This window comes from Phaseolus vulgaris, chromosome 2 (assembly GCF_051622355.1).
Source record: "Phaseolus vulgaris cultivar YP4 chromosome 2, ASM5162235v1, whole genome shotgun sequence".
Taxonomy (NCBI): Eukaryota; Viridiplantae; Streptophyta; class Magnoliopsida; order Fabales; family Fabaceae; genus Phaseolus; species Phaseolus vulgaris.
The window spans coordinates 35,598,611-35,621,248 of NC_143499.1; the positions used below are offsets into that span (position 1 = coordinate 35,598,611).

General features: G+C 29.7%; 2 protein-coding genes and 2 non-coding genes across 4 annotated transcripts; all 4 read left to right on the plus strand.

Annotated features, from left to right (window-relative positions):
* The first annotated feature begins 3,736 nt into the window (after window positions 1–3,736).
* Window positions 3,737–6,051, plus strand: LOC137811724 (NAD(P)-binding Rossmann-fold superfamily protein). Its single transcript, XM_068613562.2, has 5 exons — window positions 3,737–3,935; window positions 4,069–4,269; window positions 4,547–4,666; window positions 5,330–5,602; window positions 5,706–6,051. Exons 1-5 carry the CDS (start codon window positions 3,819–3,821, stop codon window positions 5,868–5,870), a joined length of 876 nt encoding a protein of 291 aa, XP_068469663.1. The 5' UTR covers window positions 3,737–3,818; the 3' UTR covers window positions 5,871–6,051.
* Window positions 6,052–8,616: 2,565 nt separating this feature from the next.
* Window positions 8,617–8,689, plus strand: TRNAR-ACG (transfer RNA arginine (anticodon ACG)). Its single transcript has one exon. It is a non-coding gene; the product is annotated as a tRNA-Arg (tRNA).
* Window positions 8,690–8,760: 71 nt separating this feature from the next.
* On the plus strand, window positions 8,761–8,844 carry TRNAL-CAA (transfer RNA leucine (anticodon CAA)). Its single transcript has one exon. It is a non-coding gene; the product is annotated as a tRNA-Leu (tRNA).
* Window positions 8,845–17,227: 8,383 nt separating this feature from the next.
* Window positions 17,228–19,810, plus strand: UREG (urease accessory protein G). Its single transcript, XM_068613561.2, has 6 exons — window positions 17,228–17,619; window positions 17,699–17,759; window positions 17,849–18,050; window positions 18,429–18,550; window positions 18,673–18,777; window positions 19,466–19,810. The coding sequence occupies exons 1-6, from the start codon at window positions 17,327–17,329 to the stop codon at window positions 19,547–19,549; spliced, it is 867 nt and encodes a 288-aa protein (XP_068469662.2). The 5' UTR covers window positions 17,228–17,326; the 3' UTR covers window positions 19,550–19,810.
* The last annotated feature ends 2,828 nt before the right edge of the window (window positions 19,811–22,638 follow it).

Genomic DNA, 22,638 nt, shown 5'->3' on the forward strand with positions numbered 1-22,638 from the left:
ATTTTATTGTATAAATTGTTATTATGAGTATAAAAATAAGAAACAAATCCTTGTGAATCAGTCATGAAAAACATCTTTATGCTAAATAATCTGAAACATACTTGTGCACATAAATCTTTATTGTCAATTTATATAATTTATAATTATATAATATATACATTTGTATCCCCGTGTCCTATATTTTAGAGATTTTACGTATCTTCGTATTCGTGTTTGTGTCTGTGTCGTATCAGTGTCCGTGTCAGTGTCTGTGTTACATAGCAATACACCTACAATTACTTCATTGTCATTGCACTTTTTAAGAGGAAGAAGAAAAGAGAGAAATAATTGTGCTGAAATTTCATAAGGTATTAAAACTCGTTCTTTTCAAAATTTTATTTAAAAAATTATGTTCTGAAAAACATATATGTCACAATAAGTTTATTCTGGAAAGCTTATTTCGAAACACATCTTATATGTTTTAGAAATTATATTATAGAAATTCCAAAAAGTTTGCTTTGAAAATTTTTCAGAATTACCTTTGTGAAAAGTATAAGGTTCGTTTTAAAAAAAAGTGTGAGAGTGTAGCTAGAAATTATGGGGTGGAAGAAAAAACATTTTTTTTATAAAATATAATAAATAAATACAATATACTAAAGAATAATGATAAAAGTTTAATAATATTAGAAAATATATAATAATAATAAATAATATGATCCTATATTAATAATAATAATCTACAATTTATATTTTCTAACAAATAATATTTAGGGATTGAATTTTGTAACTTTTGTTTGGTTTACACAATTTTTACGCTTAGTATCTATGTAACACATACACTGACACAGATACTGATATGATACGGACACAAAAGTACATATAATCTCTAAAATGTAGGACACGAGAACAAAAAATCTATATATATTATATAATTATGAATTATATAAATTGACAATAAAGATTTATGTGCATAAGTACATTTCATTTTGTTTTAGAAAGATGTTTTTCATGACTGGTTCAAAATGATTTGTTCATTCTTTTTATAATCATACTAAACATTTATACAATAAATATGAGTTTTTACAAAATTAATGTATTTCTCATTTTTAAAATTATGTTAGAACTGTGATAAAATTGTCAGAAATCCAACAAATATTTTTTGAATTTGATACTTCACCGATACGTATTCTACAAGAATCATACGAGTGTCGATATTCATAAGTATACCCGAAACAAATAATAATTTAAAAAAATTATCCCAACCTCATAACTCAGTGTCCCTGTATTGGTAAACGAACTTTTTTTGGTTTCCACGTCTAAAAAAAGTTACCCTTGTATTTTTATTAAATAATTATAATAATCAATCAAACTTAAAGATTTATAACTAGTTTTTATGCACATATTTTATTATAGTTTTACTTTCTACTTTTAATGAAAATTACAAAAAATCCTATTATATGATTTAACATTATAAAAATTAATTAAAAATATTACCTTTATGATTTTTTATGTACACAATCTTTTATAACTTTAATATAAATTTTAGTTGTTGGAGATCCCACATCGACTAGAGATTAGAGCCTTTCGTTGTATATAAGTGGGTGCAAACCTCAACCCTATGAGCCGGTTTTATGGGGTTGAGTTAGGCTTAAAGACCACTTCGTAATATTAGTGTTTTTTAATTAATTTTATTATAATAATTATTTTCTTAGTTTTTATTATCATAAATGGACACACTTTTTTTCTAATAGCAATAATAATAATAAACTAATAATAATAATAGTAACAATAATATCATTATTATATTAAGAAAAATATGAAAAAAAATTATTTATAGCCTAACATATTACGTATCTTTTAATATAACATCGAATTAATATATTATTTATAGGTATTTTTTTTATTTAATTAATTTCTTGAATTTGACAATTTGATTTACATGATTTATTTATTTGACCCTGTATTATGTGTTGGTAATATAATTAGTTTTAACATATTAGTTTTAATTTTTTACATCAATCCTATCCACTTAAGTTTATATTTTGGTAATTGATTTTTGTACCGATAAAAATCAACCGAATATAAGAGGTTTCAGTTTGTGTCGACCGACATGTTGAAATGAATTAAAGATTAAAAGAAGATTAACAAGCTTAAACATTGATCAAACATAAAGTATTGTGTTCTTAGTTACGATCCAAACGCTAATTCGATCCAATAATAATGAGTCCATAATAATCATATAAATAGTTATAAGTTTTGAGAGAGATATATGTTATTATCACGATTAATTGTACCGAGCATCGAATACTTACTTGATTGTTGGAGCACTTTTTGCCGGTACCATCTCAACCAAGAGCATACGAAGGAGAAAGGAGGTTGGATAGTAAAGGAGAAGGAGCGAGCGTTATCCAAGGTGAAGTGGAACTGTTGAGTTGAGTAGAGAAGGAAGATAGGTGATCGGCTGAAGGAATGAGGTAATAATTCTTGTTAATCTTCTTCTGATCTTTAATTCATTTCAACATGTCGGTCGATACAAATCGAGTATTGAAGCCTCTGCATTCGTCCAGTTCTGACCGGTATACTTGTTCCCCATGTTCGAGAGATTCAACCTGAAGAGTCTAAATGTGACCACTAACTTATCGATGTTGGATGTGACCACTAGCTTATCAATGTTGGATGTGACCGAAATCTTGACAAGACATGCACCATTATTACTTAGGGTTTTAGGCGCCAAACCATACGACACAATGAGGATCGTTTGATTAAACAAGATTTAACGATTGAGATCAAATAGACGTTTCACTATTCCTCCCCCTCATTTGCCTATAAATAGTGGTCCCCCACCACTTCTCTTTTCAAATTTGTGCGAGCTTTGAGGCCGTGAGAGTGAGACCGTGAGACTTTGAGTCTGAGTTTTGCATTTCCATTTTTTTTTCAATCTTTGCGAGTTGAAGGTTGAGTCTCAATCTCCATTCCCATAATGAATTTCCTTCTTTTTTTCAATCTCTGCGAGTTGAAGACTCAACCCTAGATTTCTCTTTATGTGTTGTATTGATTGAGGTTTGTTTGTGTTGTGTTATCTTTGATTCTCAATACGAATTTTATTTTTGAAGGTCTAGCCCTAACGATTCCAGAATGATTCCCAGGACCACGTTTTTTTATTTCAATAGTTTGAGGAAGCTTGAGAACAATTCTATTATGAAAGTTTGAGGTTAAAACAATTTCATGGAGGTCTACCGTTTAAGATAAATTCTTAGATATTTTTAGGTGATATCTATTTTAGAATATAAATTTGACTAAAATACACTTTATAAACTAAATACAAGTTTAATAAACATACATTATTACAAGTCAAGTTAACTTGCTAACTTCTATTGTAAGTTAACTTAGATGTTATGTTAACTTCCATTATTATTTTTATTTACGTTTTAATTATGATGTTAGTGATCTTTGAATCTGCCATAAGCTGTAGTTTACTCTGTTTAAAGCGCTTTGTTTATCTATGGGAAGAGTTTTTAGTTTTTGTTCTCGATTCCATTTAGATTTAGAGTGTTTAATGTTCATAATCTCTGTTGAGCAATTATGAACTTTAACCTGAAATGATTTTTCAAATTTTTAAATTTCACACTCGTGAAAAAGTATGTCAATAAAATTAAATTTTAATTCCGATTTTTTTAGAGTAAATATTATTATTATTATTATTATTATTTTAAAACTTTAGTAATAACATAGAACAAAAGCTAAGGTATCCCACGGTTGGAGCACGTGGCAGGGTTATAGCGTCTCGTTTGGCAGTGTGGAAATTACAAGAAATCTGTGTTTTTTACAGTGTCTCAATCATGTCAATGGCTTCGACTCTCACAATTGTAAGAAATCCCATTTTCCTCACTAGCCATTACCAATTCAACAAGCACTTCACCACACCCTCTTCCTTTCGTCTCCTCACTTTCGCTAAGGTAACAAACAACACATCACATTTCACAACATCTTCTATTGTATTTTTTCAGCATCATTTGCATGTCGAAAGCATACCGTGTGTTGTTGTATCAGAACACCCTTTTATTTACTTATGATTGGATTGCATGTTAGATGGAAGGAAGTGAGATCAGTGAAGAAGTGGGGGAGGATTTGAGAGCGGAGAGGAAAATTTTTGTTGCTGGAGCCACTGGTAGCACTGGGAAAAGAATCGTTGAGCAGTTATTGGCCAAGGGATTTTCTGTTAAGGCTGGGGTTAGAGATTTGGACAAGGCCAGGTCCACCCTTTCTTCTGCCAACCCATCTCTTCAAATTGTAAGTTTTTCCTCCATCTTATTGCTACATTAAGCTAATCCAGTCCCACTTTGTTAGTGTAGAGAAATGCTAGGAACACTCTATGCACTCTTTCTGATTGGTTGAGATTTATTGAAAATCACAAAATTTGATGGACCTCACAACTTCTTTAACTACTCCCTTTCTTGATTTTGTAATTTTCAATGAATTTTGACCAATCAGAAAGAGTTTACTAGAGAGTATTTTAGTAACATTCCTTTTAAGTGTATATGAGTGTGTTGGTGTGTTTGTGATGCAGGTAAAAGCTGATGTCACAGAGGGTCCTGATAAGCTAGCTGAAGCCATTGGTGATGATTCAGAGGCAGTGATATGTGCCACAGGCTTTCGGCCAGGGTGGGATTTGCTTGCTCCATGGAAGGTTTGTCAATTTTTTGTTAATGTCTTGTAGTATACTAGAATGTTTAAAAGTACAATTATAATCGTTTTGTTTTGCTAGTATGACTCACTTTTCATATCAGTCCTTGGTTTGGTTTAGAAGAAATATAGGTTGCAGTAGTTCAGGTTGACTGTTGTGCTCAACGTATTGAGTGATCCAGAATCTACCATGGTAGAAGTTATTTAATTGCTTTTGAAAGTAGTACAGGTTGTGTATGTTTTTGTAGAGAGTGCCATTGTTTATTTAATCTTTAAGCAGTTGATTCCCCTGGATCTTTGTTTCTTCCATGTCCTTATTCTGCACTTTGGTTCATGTTGTACTTCTTGTTTAGTAACTGACATCATCAAGGATATTAGTAGGAATGGAGGATGTTGATGGAGATTATTAGAATCTTTTTCATCAGCTTAATATTTCAAACTTGTATGTTGCTATGTGCTTTCATTTGTGGAATTTTTAAGACTTTCACCTGGGAAGGGATAGCATGGTTACATCCCTAATTTGAAATGTTATTCGTCCTCCAAAGAAGACATTAGAAACTAATTACATTACGAAGAAAATCACCAATAATGCAAAAAATTATTGCAGGGTGAGTGGATTATTCAGTCTTTTGGTATCATTCAGTGCTTATAATAAATTGCTGTGCAGGTTGACAATTTTGGTACTGTAAACCTTGTTGAAGCATGCAGGAAACGTAATGTCAACAGATTCATTCTTATCAGTTCCATTTTAGTTAATGGAGCATCTATGGGACAGCTACTCAATCCGGCTTACATATTTCTTAATGTTTTTGGACTCACCTTAGTAGCAAAACTACAGGCAGAGAATTATATCAGGAAATCTGGCATAAACTACACAATTATAAGACCGGGCGGGTTGAGAAATGATCCTCCAACTGGAAATGTTGTTATGGAGCCAGAGGTTGTACCTACATTTCTGACTTTCTGTTACATTTCCTCAGTAGAATCTTAAGTTTATATTTTTTGGAACAATTGTTAAATTATTTAAAATCCTTGTGTACCAGGACACCCTTTATGAAGGTTCCATATCCAGAGATCACGTTGCGGAAGTAGCTGTGGAGGCATTGGCTTATCCTGAGGCATCTTATAAAGTTGTGGAAATCGTGTCTCGCCCTGATGCTGCTAAGCGTTCATACCATGACCTTTTTGGTTCCATAAGGCAGCGATGATTCCTGAGTTTATGACTTCATTGCAGATTAACGAATTTGTTTCTCTGTTATTTTTATTTGTGGTGGTCAATGTGTATCTTTACTGTGTTTCATTTCTGTTGCTTCATTCAATTGGTGTGCTAGAGTAATATTGTAAATATTTCAGTATATCTTTTATTTTATTATCTCCTACTTTCCCCCATTAAAGGTGAGTAGATAATTCACCTTGTGCACTATTGAAGATAAGGCTACTTTTGTTTAGCAAATTTAATTAAGACATGTTTGGAGCATACGCTTAATAAGCTCTTATACAACGAGAGTTACAGTTACTCATATAAGCTTAACTGAAAGCTTACTGAAATAAGTTCAAAAGAGCTATTTTGATAAGGTTTTTCATTAAGTTTATTTTATAAGTCAAATATTCATGAGTTGAAATATGCCCCTTCAATTGTCTCCTTAATTTTTCAGTTGAAGCCTCTATTAGAAACATTCAAGTTTGCAGAAAATACCCTTCAGGATTGTGGTTAGCTAGTCAAGGCATTAGGATTAAACTGAACCTGAAAAAGACATGGAGAAGCTTTACTGGAGGTTTTCCTTCTCGTTGGAGCTGCCAACTGGGGAGGCTACTACATGGATACAGCAGGATCTCAGCTCTTTTCTCTTAATTTGTTTTGAAGTTCATTGAAGGAATTCTATAGAAAGAGTGATCTGATATATTTACAGAAGATTAGGTTCTTTGCTTCTACACTTAGCCTTTTTCTTTTAGATTTCCTTCTGAAATCCATCTCTATTTGTTCCAAACCAACAATTTACATATATAAATAGTAATTGACAGATGCAATTGCTTTTGCTTTCTTTCGCACAAACTTGATCTGTTCTACCCAGTAGGAATAGTGATAGCAAAAAATGCCAAAATGAACAAGGACTCCTGGGCCCATTTAGCTACTTTGATATCAATGGTAGTAATAAGCAGTCACTGTTTTAAATATTAATGTTTCATTTTCACTGGATAGCATTTCATTGGGCAACAGTTTTTCTTAACTTGAGCACTTGCTATCTCAGATGCACGGATATTTTAAATTTGGCGAACAACTTGTATCATGCAAATACAATATTCTTATGTGTATTCTATGACTCTATATCAGCACATGAATATTTTATATTTTAACCTCCTCATAACTTGAATCATAATACATTCATTTAAATTTCGCTACATAATGCGTGTTTAATAAATTTCAAAGGAGATTAATTACTAGCAATGATACCATAAAATATAAATATAAACTATATTGAGAAAGAAATAAAGAAATGAAACAGAAGAGTATGCAAGTTAGCTGGTGTTTAAAATATTTGCTGTATTACAAGCAAAGGAAACATTACATAGATGGTTGATAAATGTTGTGAAAACACCAATTCTCTGAGCATTACAGATCCCAACTCTGTTTCAACAAACATCAACCCACAGAAAATAAAGAATTAAATCATGTAATTGTATATTCTCTGAGAAACTGGACATCGTATTACTCTTCTCAGGTGAACCTAGCAACCACAAAAGCAAAGACTACAAAAACAGCTTGGGCACAAAGTTGCACTCCTGCGCTTTCCATTGGTGCGGGTGGAATTGCAGCAACATCTTCTACCACATTCTCAGCCACACAACACTGAGCAAAAACCAACATAGCCATAATGTAGAAAGTGAGAACTAAAACAGTTTTGCAGCTCTCCATTTTTGTACCATCCATCACTTGATGAATAACTACTAGTTGGGCAGTGTCTGTAAATATTTGTGAATGATGAAAATAGTGGAACACCACAAGTCATTATATAGTTACGATTTGAGACGAGTGAGGAATTTTGAGTTGTAATATGTAGCTGAAACCGTAAACACAATGATCTGAGAGAGTGGGGAGTTAATGATAATGTTTTGTCTCTCTCCCCTTAAACAATTAGTGTGCCTGCACTATATAACGGTGCTGGAAGTATGTAATCAGCTTTAGAAGCGTAAACACTAAGCATGCAAAGAATTATAATTAAACCAGAGGATTATCAGTAGCTAAACAAAAAGAAAGATAAAAAAGTATGACAGAAAAGCTACAACACATAGCTTGTGGTGACAGTGTCCGTGTTGTGAGGGCCACTTTAGGTGCATAACATGTTAAAATTTTGGATAATTATACGTTCACAACTCACTTTAATATTTTTTTATATTATTTAATTATAAATTTATTCTTTATTATATATATTTATTTCTAAATTTATCACATCAAAAAATTTATATAAATTTAAGAGTGGTGAAAGTATCATTTTTCTAAAATTGTAACTGATAAAAAAGTGGCAGAACTTGTTTTTGCTCTCAATCAATAGATACGGATAAATACTTTTTGTTTCTCATTTTATTTATTTTGATTCATATATTAAAATAGAAATTGTATCTAAGTCTTGATCTTTTACATTTTTTATAATTGGGTTCTTTGTGTAAGCTATTTTCACAGCATTATTAATCCAAGTAAAAATTATTGAATATTAAGTACATAAATTGAAATAATTGAGTTCAAGGACCCGATTAGAAAGTCTTAAAAGAGTTGGTCAAACTTTAAGCGGAGAACCCCTTAAAAATTGAAGTCCATTGTTCAAACTTCAATATGTTTTATGGTCAGATTAGTTGTCGTAGTACTTGTGGAATCCAAATTATTTCAGGGCATTTTCTTTTATTCAAAAATTATACAATGTATTTAAGTACAGAAATATATGTAAATTAAACAAAAATGACTCTGTGGCCCAATGGATAAGGCGCTGGTCTACGGAACCAGAGATTCTGGGTTCGATCCCCAGCAGAGTCGTTTTACAAATTTTTTTCATATTTTACAATTTATATAGTTTAAATAATTTTAAATTAGATTATATAATATAAGTCAGGATGGCCGAGTGGTCTAAGGCGCCAGACTCAAGTTCTGGTCTTCGAAAGAGGGTGTGGGTTCAAATCCCACTTCTGACAAATAATATTTTTATTTTTTTAATGACAAAAACAATATATAAATGTTGTTAATTCGAAATATTTCCAAGTTAAAGTAAACATGTTTTAAAATAAATAAAGTATATATACTATATATAGTATTTAAAATTAACAATCCACAAACATAAATATAATATCTTAGAAGCACTAAAAAAATATTTCAATAATAAAAAATATTTGGTTTCTTGACTGTATTGTAACATGTAATCTACATTGGGAGCTACAAAAGCATTAAGGGACTACAAATGATTTGCTTTTTAAGAGAGGATATTTTAAGAACTAAATGTTTTAAAAGATAAGAAACTAAAAATATAATTTATTAAAAAATACACATGCATGCCACATTAGACAAATATTTGACATTACAATTCATTTAACAATTATATTAAATGGTAGGGATTAAGGATGCAAAATTTAATGTTTGAGACCCATAATTTTTTAGAGAAATAAAAGTATAATTTGAAAACAAATTAAAGAATAATAACATATTTAAACAAAAATTATATGATCATGATAATATGTTTTTTTAAGAGAATCTTTGTTGCAAATGTTTTATAAGATTTTTTATGGAACTTAGATTTTAATTTAAATGGATTATAGTATTATGTTATACTATTTAGAAAGAAATATTTTATCTCACTAAATATTTATATCAATTAGAGTACTGATGTAAGTTTAAAAATAATGTAAAAAGTGAAAATATTACAATTATGAATATTTAATAACGTTGTATTAGAAAATGACATACCACATCGATTATTGTGCAATAAACTTTATTCTATAAAAAAATATTAGGTGAATTGATGTAAAAGAGACACATGACATGGTTGTCTAATGCAACTGGTGCAATATGTGTTATTTTACATTAATTCTTATTTTATTTTCTCTTGTAATCAATGTTCCTCTCATTTTTATGGATTATATTAATAATATTTTCATAAATTTGTAATGATTTTTATCGATGGTATTTTAACATATTCCAAAAATTATGAGGAACATGAGAGACATGTTAGGATTGTCCTATAATGCTCAAAGAAACGAAATTGTATGAGAAATAGTCAAAGTGTGAGTTCTAATTGAAACAAGTTCAATTTTTTCAACATGACATTGTTGTTGATCCCTCAAAAGTTGAAGTTGTATACTAAAAAATATCCTATAAATATATAGTTTCTTTGGATTAATAGGGTATTATAGAAAGTTCATTAAAGATTTTTTTAAATTAGCATTACCTTTTACTAGTCTTACACACAAGCTCAACCTTTTGAATAGGAGAAAGCATGTGAAATTGGTTTTCAAGAGTTGAAAACAAAAATTAACATTTGTACCTATTTTAATTCTTCATGACACTACCAAAAAGTTTGAGGTATATTGTGATGCCTCCGGACAAAGATTGTGATGTGTAGTGATGCAAGAAAGAAGAGTGACAACTTATGTTTCATAATAATTCAGACATTTAAAGATCTTTAAAAAATATTTTGAGGGTACCAAAAACTTTTATAGGTGTACAAAAATTTTGGGATGCCAATTTTTTTTGTAAGTGCACAAAAAAATTAGGGGTACCAAATTTATAAAATATATTAAAATTTATATATATGTTAAAATTTATAAAGTATTTTTATTTATATATTAATTTATATATATGTATAAAAAAAAGTTAGGGTATAACCAAGTTCTACCACTGAACTCATATAAAATAAAGTTAATACCCTACCCATGGTATATATAATTAGTTGCAATAGTGTTTACGTTAAAAATATGGAAATATTACTTGTATGAGAAAGGTTTGAAGTTTCTAGTGATTATCAAAGCTTGAAGTACCTTTTTTTTTACCAGAAAGAACTAAACCTAAGACAATATAGATGGATGGAATTTCTTAAGAATTATGACTTTGAGTTGCAATATCATCTTGGAAAGGAAAACCCCCTTGTGGTAAATGCTTGAAGTAAAAAATCTCTACATGCACTTATGATGATGGTAAAGGAATCTTATGTGAACATGTGATATTAATAAGCAAAGTATCACCATGGCTAATTGGTCTAAGATTTGTTGTTCTAAATCAAATGGTGGGCTAAAAATTCCTAATTTTTAGGTTGAAAACAAAGCATATATCCTTAGGATTTCCTAGGATTTTGCATATAGTGGTATGCCTTGGACTGCTTTGATGAAGGTCAGGTTTCTTAAATCTAAGTATCAGAAAAATTCTACCTTTTATTCTTCTTCTATATGGTCAGGTATTAAGGATTATTATGACACTATCTTAGAAAATACTTTTTGGGATGACTTGTGGTGTTTGTTTAGGTGTATCTCTTTGATTATCTTACTACTAAGTTTCAACATGCTTGGAATGGTAGCTTTTGGTCCTTGTCCTTCATCCTTGTATAAATTGTTTGAGCTTTACAATTTACATAACATTTCTATCTATGATTCTTTAGATATTCCTAATTGCATAAGAATACTACTCCATTTCTACTCCACATCTAACTGTTGTAACATTCTTCCAAGTCTTTGATGCTCCACTTTGATCTTGTAACAAGTTAGACAAATAAAGATATATTAAGTCATCTCCCTCTTTATATTGAGTAATCAAAAGAATTCCTTTAGGTACTGGTATATCTTAGTCATGCCTTATGCAAACTAAGTCATTCTTATAATTTTTATTCTAGATAACTTTCTCTAACTTATTGTCTGCGGATACATAAACTTTGTCTTAAATCTCGAAACTCCATTTACTACCAATACGAAATCCTTAAGTTGTTTATTATTGAACACTCAATTTACTTAAGTTATTGGTCACCCCATTTGTCACTTGGATTGTCTTTCCACTTAAGGTATTCTCAACTAGATTAGCCTTCTAAGATGATACATAAACTTGAAATCTTAATTCTTTAATAACTTGATAAATATCTTTTGTCTTATGTCTAGTCTCTTTTGATCAAACAAGTAATTGACACTTTTACAATATTGAACTTGTGAGACTGAGAACTATAAAGATAATGTCTCCAAATCTTCAAGATAACACCATTACCACCATCTTTATAACATGAGTATGGTAATGAGCTTTAAGTTTCCTTCAAGCATAATTTATTGCCCTATTTTCTTGCATCCATACACAACTCAACCTATGATGTGATACCTTATACTAATTTTTTTTTTTCTGTATGTCAAGAATTACAAATAGTAGTAAACTAATCAATCTATACTACAACTCTAGAAAAATTTATTCTTATTATTCGTCCAAGTAAAAAGTCTGGTCATCACAATTCAATTCTGTTAACAACATTACTATTCTAAAAAACCCTTACATCAACCTCCTGTAACATTTAATTATAAGTATAAACCCTCACCACTTTTTGAAGATTCTTTTTCCCTTAATACTTTTATTTTCATCCATAACAATCATTTAACTCAAATACAAACATGATTTCAAAAACCATCATTCAACTAAAAACTTTTAGCTATGTCCTTAAACTAGATTAAATAAATATTTACACGCAAAAGAGACATAAAAAATCTACTACCCTCAGATTATCCTAAGGACGAACAAATTTGATATCATAATGTAACACCCTCATAAAATTATATACTTTACTATAGACCCAACAGAGGGCACATACAAAACATATAATATTTCAAAATACAAATTAAACATATACAAAATATATGTTTGTAAATACAAATTTCCACAAAGATAGAGTCACAAGTAAAACTATAATATCTTCCTGATGTTGCTCCTTGATGTGAATTCATTTTAGATTGACACATTTCAGAGGTTGCACTTTTGTTTAAGCTTTTTGAATTAGCAGAATATAGTGAGAAACCTAAAGAAGATTCTCACTGGACACGAACTTAACCAAGTGGTTAAGTAAGTATGAAGGTTCACTTCTAGAGGGCAAAGAGAAAACACAATTATATGGTGTTGATGATGAAGAGATGCAGAATTAAAGAGCATATGAGGGAAAGAAAGAAGATGGAAACCGAATAGAAAAAGTTAAACACAATAACATAAAGTAATGGAAATGGCGCAAAGGAAGGAAAATAAAAAGACGAAAGGAAAGAGAAGCTTAAAATGATGAATGTGTGGTCACGCCACTTAAAGGGGGAGGAGACTCCAAGATGAGTGGTGAAGAGCCGCCACTTGAGGTTCACTACACTCAAGATAAGACCCAAATTCTAGGAGACTTGGCTCACTAAATACTCTGACATAGTTTCTTTTCTATTTAAAATTCAATGTGTAAATTACATGAGGTGAGACACCCTTTATATAGGAGAGAGTGACTTGGGGATCAAGAGTGAGAGAGGTAGGGACATCATTTGTGAGAAACCTTTTAGAAGGTAGGTCAAAAAAATCCTAAGCCTAGGTGCACTTGTCATGAAAGTTGGGCTTGGCACAAGCCCAGTTTATGCTAAGTACATCCGAATTTATGCTAAGTACACCCAAAGTAAGCCCAATTTATTTACATAAACTTGTCTTGTGAAAAGACTAGAAGGAAGAACATATGATATTATGGTTTATGTTTGGTTCTTCTTCTGCTGAGACTCTCCAGAGGTTTGGTGGGACCTGATCTTATATGCTGATATGATTGACCTAATTGTGAAGTGTCTGTTGTGTCCTTAGTCATCTGCTTGTCAAGGTGATTTGCATCACTCCTACACCTATATATATATATATATATATATATATTCGTGTATATAGTACAATAATAACAATTCAACACAGAAAATGAAGTACCATGACAAGCTATTGAAATAAATGTTTACCATAACACAAATGTGTATAAAAGAAAAATATTATGATTGATAAATTTATAAATCAATTTAATGAAAACAAAAAATCATTCAATACAAACATTTCAACAACTATAAACCATAAATGGGTATATATATATATATATATATATATATATATATAAAGATATTCAACAAATGTATCGGCTCACGCCTTCCAAAAGAGTCATATTAAGGATGTCCCACTAGAGACTAAAATCTAGTTCAAACTAGTACTTATATTTACAAACGAACTTAAGAATAACGAATCCTGATAAGTTCATTACAACCTAAGTCCATAAATCTACATATGCCATCACTTTCTCATCACTTAATATTTTAGTCTATGTAACTTAGACCATCAGTGAAACAATTATATCTCTGTTACAAAACAAGTATCAATACTTAATACACAAATCAAACAATGGTTCACATATCATCCCAAATTTGTGGCCTCCAATTCAACAAGTATTATCATTCTCAATAACTATTTCCATACAAGATAACTCATTTAAACAAAATTAAAAAATAATTAAATATACAAATTAATATTCATTTTACATTTATAATGAACATTCACATTAAAGACAATAGAAGATAAAAAAAATAGCTTGAGCGAAAATATTTTCTCTAGAGCTAAAATTGTCTCGCTTGAATGAAAATTCTTTTGTTTGAACAAAAATCTGGTCAGGGCTAAAGTTGAGTTGCATTTCTATTTTTACTTAAACGAAAATAGGTCTCAAAGTAAAGTTTGGATCTCTGTTCTATTTTTTTCTCGAGCAAAAATCTTTCGTTTGAGCGAAAATATAAGAAAATCAACCTCATGGAAGATAACAAATTTATTTTCAAAGTTTTACCCAAAACCGATTTGACAAATACAACTCTCAAACACATTCAAAATAATGAGTACAATCCAAAATTTTCTTAAATATCACCCTTTACTCATTTCCATTCAATCTTAATCATTCTAACTCAATATATATTTCATTCCCATCAAACTCAGTCTAATACATGGAACACTTATAAGAACTAACTAAAGTCATCAAAACCATATTCAAAACTTAGTTTAATAAAGTATATACCTTAACATGCATAATATGATCACTAAATTAACTTCTCATCGAGAATGTTCAATTCAAAACATTCTAAAAAATCATTTTAACCAAAACTCAAATAACATTTAGTTTCAAACATTCAAATAGTTTTCAAACAAAATATCATCCCTGCCTAAAAACCAAAATCTCGTGATCAAGTCATCTTCATATCCAAATTTTCTATCCTAAAGTTTTATAACTGGATTGCTATAGTAAGTGAGATTTGGAGACTCAGGAATAAGATAATTTTTAAATGAGGGGTGGTGGATGTTTCAGAAGTGTTTGCTCTTATTCAATTAAAGATTTGGTCTTAGATTGTCTCTAAGGTCCCTTCAGCTTGTTTTTTCTTATTCTGACTGGTGTCTTAATCCCCTGGTGTGAATGTTTCTAATTTAGTGTTGTTTTTAAGTGTTGGTTGTTTGGTTGGATGTTGGCGGTTGTGCTTTCCGTAGTTGTTAGGTGTGTTTGAGTTTTTGTGTTGTTCTTAGATGATGAGTTATTATTCTGTATAAGGATTGGACCACTCTGAAGTGATTCTTATTTATTTTTTCTTTCTTGCTAATAAAAAAAATTCTTAAGTTTTATAAAAAAATATGAATAAATTTCCTTATTTGTAATTTCTTATTCCAAAGAAAGTTCCTGCTCAAGCAAGAGAACTACTCAAGATTGAGATTATCTAAAGCAAAATATGTAAACATAACCAAATTTTAATATAAACTTAACCAAATTGAGATTTTCATTTTTCTTAACTAATTTCTCTAAATTGATGACAAATTCATAAGAGAGGGGATAGAATAAAAAATCTCTAAAATAAACAACTTATTTGTTTGAAAATTTGATCAATTTAAAATATTCCTAACTGCTGCTAGATATAATCGGATTTTAGAAGAGATAAAGATTGAGAATAAAAAAAGTAAAAAAGAGAAAGAAAATTTGGAAAAAAAATACTCCTAATTTTCATTTGTTATTTATAATTTCAACCATGACTAATTTTAATTACTTATGTACATTCCTTTTTCAATTTATTTTTTATCTTCAAAAGCAATAATAACAATAAAGAACACAAGTTTGTTATAACAAAGATTCTCATTACTTGAAGATATTTTACTAAATACAAGTACAATAGACATATTTTTGTGATATTTATTTATGATTTCCATGAGAGACAAAACTACGAAAGCAACTGAACATGAGGAATCAGTAGTAACATGACATTGCGTGTGTTAGTGTGAATTAAAGAAGCAAATAAATGACAGAGTTTAGGTTTTGTCTTCTTCTTCGTACATGAATGTTAGAGTTCACGTTTCACCATTGGACTTTGAGCTTTCAAACCAACCATTAACAATCACCATTCACCTCCCATCACTACTACAAAAAATAACAATTAAATTTTCACTTTATAATAATTTACAATTTGATTTCATCTGATTTTGTGATTGTCAATTTCCAAAACCAATATAATAATATATAAGATAAGATTGTATTTATTCTAGATTGTATAGTTAATATTATTTGTGTGTAGTTAAATTATACAATTATAATAAGATAAGGCTGAGTCAGTCTACCTTCTTATTGACATGTTATATTAACATTACTTAAGTATAATTAAATATAAAATTTCAAGAATATAAAGTTTCACAATATATATTTTAAAGCTTGTTTGTGTTTTCAATGGATATTTTATCACATGACATCCAAATATCTGTCTCATAACTTCCACTTTTCTAGAAAATAAAAATATATTAAATAATAAAAAATCTCAATATATAAAAAAACAATTAAATATCAAAATGTGTATTTTATTCTTTTACTGTAGGAAGAAATGTTTTAAATTATTTTAGTTATGCGAATTAACCTGACATAATTGTTAAAACATCTTAATACATTTTTATAGGATAAAACATTTTTTATTTTAGTATTTTTTTTTACCTATTTTCTACTTTCCCAATTTGAAATGCATCATTTTATGTCCTAAAACATTAATTGTTTAATAGTGTTTATTAGAAGAATGTAAATATCATTTAATATAATCCAAGAAAAATGAATGTGATATTTTCATATTTTAAGTTTTCAAATTTAGAAAAATACAATTTTAATTTCTAACACTAATTTGAAAGATAAAAAAAATAAGTTTTTAAAAACTATTTTAGCTCTTTAAATTTAGTCGGAAATTTTAAGTGTAACCGGTGTATTCATTTTAGAGGACAGAGATTAATATTGTTACTGGCAAGATAAATGTCACAAAGTATTTTTACCTCTTATTAATTTTTTTTATTGGAATAACAACAAAGGTCCAGTGACATGGTAAAAAAATATTAAATTTTAAATTTTAAAAACCGTTTTTAAAAAAAATAATTTTGATCTAGAATTTAATATCAGAAACTAAAATCATATTTATATATATATATATATATATATATATATATATATATATTCTAATTTAAAAGACAAAATTAAGGAAAATAGCAGCCATTAAAAATAAAAGTAAGAAAAGAAAAATCTGTATATTTGACTGAACCTTATTTTGTGGATTGAAAGTGGTTTGTGCTGTGGTTTCCTTCCACTTCCAGAGTTCGAGACAGTCACTCCTCACTCACACACACTCCATGGCTTCCCACGGCGAACACCACCACCACCACCACCATGATCACGATCACGATCACGATCACGATCACGATCACGATCACGATCACGATCATGATCATGATGGTGGAGAGGGAGAGAGTAAGTCATGGGTAGGCAAGGATGGGAAGGTGTACCATAGCCACGATGGTCTGGCGCCGCATTCTCACGAACCCATCTACTCTCCTGGCTTCTTCAGCAGAAGAGCCCCTCCTCTTAACAGGAATTTCAACGAAAGAGCCTTCACTGTCGGAATTGGGGGACCTGTCGGCACCGGGTGGGTCCCACTTCTCCCTCTTTCTCTGTTTAAGCCACCCTTCAAAAGTTAAGCCCTTTTCATTTTCATGGTAATGCAGGAAAACAGCTCTCATGTTGGCCCTTTGTGAGTTCCTTCGGGATAACTACAGTCTCGCTGCTGTGAGTTTTTCCACCTTCTCTTCTTCCAATTTTATTCTTGATTTGACAAAAGCAGAAAAAAAATGTGCTTGCTTTCTGTGTTGTTTCAGGTGACAAATGATATATTCACTAAAGAAGATGGTGAGTTCTTGGTGAAGCACAAAGCTCTTCCAGAAGAAAGGATACGCGCTGTGGAAACTGGGGGCTGCCCACATGCTGCAATTCGGGAGGACATTAGTATTAATCTTGGACCACTGGAGGAGCTTTCTAACCTCTTCAAAGCAGACATACTTCTTTGTGAATCTGGGGGAGGTATTTTTATTTATCTAATTTTTAATTACTCACTTCAGTTTAATTACATTGCTTTCCTTAATCATGGATTCTCATGTTATTAAGTTTATTCACTTTTATAATACATGCCTGGATGATTTTTGATTCCTTGATAGGGTGAAAGTTAAACTCTTGGTTACTATGTTTAGAATCTAGTTAACATGTTTTGGATGATTTTTACTATAAACACATTGTAAGAGAGGAAAATAGTAAAATGAATTTTTCCCTTTGACCCTGATTTTGAACAAGCTAAAGGAGTGTTTCTATAAATTAGTTATGTTCTCACATGTGTCATTGTTTTTGAAATTAAGTTAGATCCCAAGAGATTTTGATATTCACTTGAGTTTCCTTCTTCTGCAGATAACCTGGCTGCCAATTTCAGCAGGGAATTGGCTGACTACATCATTTACATAATAGATGTGTCTGGTGGTGATAAAATTCCTCGGAAAGGTGGTCCTGGAATCACACAAGCCGATCTCCTTGTAGGTGCCATTTGCATAGATCATCTTGCACTGTTCTTGTCACAGATCCATCAATGCTTATATACAATCCTTGTTGCAAGGTTTTAGAATATGATTATGGAACTGGTTGGACTTCATTCCAGGTGATAAACAAGACTGACCTTGCTCAAGCAATTGGGGCTGATTTAGGAGTCATGCAGCGAGATGCTTTGCGGATGAGAGATGGAGGACCATTTGTCTTTGCACAGGTTAGTAAAGTAGATTATTTGTTGGAATAATGGTGTTATATATTTTAATTGTGGCTTAATACACTTAAACCCCATGGTATATCCAAGTTTCAGCTTTTCACCTAGGCTTTCTGTGTTCACTTTTTGCTGTATTTGCATGCTTTGTGGCACTAAATATACAGCAGTTTACAATACTGTGCTTCCTTTTCTATGTTATTTTTTAAGTTAGAATGCTTGCTTCTAATGTCTGGATGTTTATCACACTATAAGGAACCGTTAATATGAAATAAATGGCCTAACCTTAAAGTAACTTGCAGACATTACCTTTGTGACTGAGGTTTTTAATTGCATATTTCCCTTGTTTAAACAAATTGAGGCCTATTGGTTTACACCAGGAATTAGTTCTCCACCTCAGGCATATGTTCTGTTCTAATGCAAAATCTGGTTAAGATTAATTTAGATACAAAGCCCAATTATGGTAACAGTTTAGAATTATTGTATTGTGTATGATTCACTTCCTTTTAACATTGAAGTAATAACATAGGTTGTTGTGAACTGCACCTTACCTATATACAGTATTGGACATTTTTTCAGCTTTGGAATTTTTAGCATCCTAATCAAACTGTATCTTTATTATGGTCTTGAGCTACAATCCTTTAACTTTTTCACTCATTTCCTTCTTAACTTGATTTACAAATCTAATATGCAGGTGAAGCATAAGGTTGGAATAGAAGAAATTGTGAATCATGTCTTACAGGGGTGGGAAGCAACGACAGGGAATAAACGTCATTAACGTTTCTTGGTAAAATGGTTTCCTTTATGTCGCATGTTGAGAAACAACTCCCAAAACATTCATGTTCCTGCATGTTATGATAACAACTTCATCAACATGTTAATGCTTGGACCTAATCTGCATGTGCCACCTATCTTTTTCTCTATTTTTGTGGTAAACTTGCTTATGGTGCACTAGTTTAGGAAGGAAAATGTTAACTATGGAAATTATTCCAAGCTTGCTAGTTAGTCCAATAAAATAGTAGTGATACTATTGAACTCAGAAGTGGCATCAAGATTTTCAAAAATCTCTAGCTCAAGTGGTAGAATTTCAATATTTGGTGATGGTTGGACGAGTTTCTTCTTAAGTATTTTTAGTAACATCCTTCTTGGTAGAGTTTTTTTTTGGTAACGCGAAAAAATCCTTCTTGGTCTTAGGTTGTTTAAAGCACTTCTTTATTTTAATATATCTTTAGTGATTTTAAAGTTAAAGTAAATATTTTGTTGGTGTAATTTCTAATAAAACCAGTTTTAGATAATTTGATGGACTAGAACTTAAGTTGGGATTTTTTTCATTAACTTGTGAGGTGTTTCTTCTTGCACCCCAACAAATTTTTCCCTCCACTCCATAAATTTTTAAAATCTGTTTTTCTTTTGGAATTCATGAAATATATTCTTGAAAAACATTTTTCAAAATATAATTTCTAAAATAAATTTTCCATGATGTATTATATTATATATATTCCAAAATGCGTTTTCTAGAATAAATATTTTATAATATATTCTAGAAAGAACTTTTTGATATGGGACATTTTAATAATTTCATCTAATTGATGGATATAGGAACAAATGAGATGAAGGAAGAAACACCTAACTTGTGTTTATTTGAAGTCTAAAAATTTGGAAGAGCCTTACTTTATTTTGGAGTATTTTCCTAAATAAATTTATTAGAATAACATTTAGAATTATCAATGGTGGTTGTGAAATAATCAACAAACACAGTAATATGAGAGTAAAATATATTTTGCAAATCCTCAATATATCCCATTATGATTACATTTTTATCTATCTAATTGAAAATATGAATTATATAATCCTTTTTGGTTTTTGTCCGAAAATTTTAATTTTTTTTATATTTTATTAAAAATTTATATATAAATTTAATAATGAAAGAAAAAATAATTATAAAATTAAAAATCAAGGGCAGTTAAAAATATACAACTTAAAGATATTGAAACACAAAAAAAATACTAATGACGATTTCAATATTAAGAAATCTATTAAAAAGGTGGTTAATTTTTCTCCTCCGTTTATAATTACTGAAATATCTAACTTATAATAAATAATGTCTTTCACAGAAATACTTACTATTTTACAAATAAAACTAAAATCTATTTTTTTATTTGAAATTATTAAAATAAGAAAACATAATAAAAAACCATCATCGAAAAAAATTCTATTTCAAACGATAAAATGTTCAGCAATTAATAGGATATCAATTGTTTATAAAAAATATTTAATAATTATTCTTAAACAAATTATGGAGTAGAGTATCAAGCGTCGTTTGTAGATTTACTGGATTGTTTATAATCAGTAAACAACAGAACGATTTTTTAAATCGAAATACTTTTGCGCAATGATTTTTTTTTCTGACTTATATCAAAATGCAACTTCAGAATGATTGAAGTTGAGTATGAATTTTTGTTGACAAAGTTATGAATTTTAAGAGAAAAAATATAATTTTTTTTTATAAAAGTTAAAGTTAGTTTAAATATAAGTTAAAAATAAAAATTTAGAAAACTTATATAATATTTTTACAAATTAATTTATGGAAATACTTCTTTTTCTCTTATTTTTTAAATAATTCATAGAACGAAAAATGTCTAAATATAATATATTTTGCGAGAAAAATGTATTGTTTCTGCCTTGTTTTAGTTCCAATCTTCCACACCTTATACGTTATGGTAGAAAAAGAAAGTAAAGGGAATTTTTATGAATTATAGTTAATGTTTATGGTGGTGATATTGACTTTATGCCAAATCTTTGAAAACAATGGCAGTGTAATGATTGCCATTATTATTCAACCTTTGTCCAGCTCGGTTGAATTATTGATTGATAATATATGTTCAATGGTCTGCCACAAGGTTTTAAAATAGACCAAAAAAAGTTAAGTTTATGCATATCATAGGGTCTTTCTAAAATATATTAAAATTATAAAAATATAATTAATTGATGCATAATTATAATTATATATATATATATAACAATAAATTTTGGTACCTTTTTGGTATGACTATGATCATCCGATTTAATCGACAACATTTAAGCATATAAGGAGTTATCTTTCCATTTCCATCACGTTTATACTATAGTTTAGAGTTGATTTCACCTATTTAGGTTTGATTGTCTTAAATATCATATATACTATCATAACAATTTAAATTTGAATCAGAATTTATCATATCAAAATACTAATATTAGAAAGTAATGTAATTTTTAAATTTTGAGTGCGAAAAATAACAAGAATAATAATGTATAGCTTTATTTGGGTATGATGGGTCATTTGTCATCCTCTTTATATATATATATATATATATATATTTATTTTATTTTATTTTATTTTATTTATTTATTTTTTCTTTCATAATACATCATAATGCATAAGTCTTATTCTTTTTGAAATTTTCTCCTCTTTCATGAATTTCAGGTCTAAGAATGATGATAACAGTCAATCTTCACATTATTTTACAATTTTGATCACGTTGAATCTCAATGATAAAAAATTGTTTTATGAGAATAAGTTTTCCTCATCATCAATAGTCTCATATTGTCCAAGTTTCTTAATCGCTCATAGATTCCTTCTTTCTCTCTCTCTCTCTCATATGTTGATGCATCAGTGGTAACCTTAATATATAATACATTTTTTTGTAAGCAACATGATCATCTCATTGTCGCCTGGATGTTTGCCTACATGACTACACCACTCTTGACAAGAATGGTGGGTCTTGACATTAATGTTGAGATCTGGAACAAATTAACCACGTGCTTTGCCTCTCACACATGTGTTCAAATCAAGAAGTTGAAATTTCTTCTCGAGAATCCAAAGAAAGA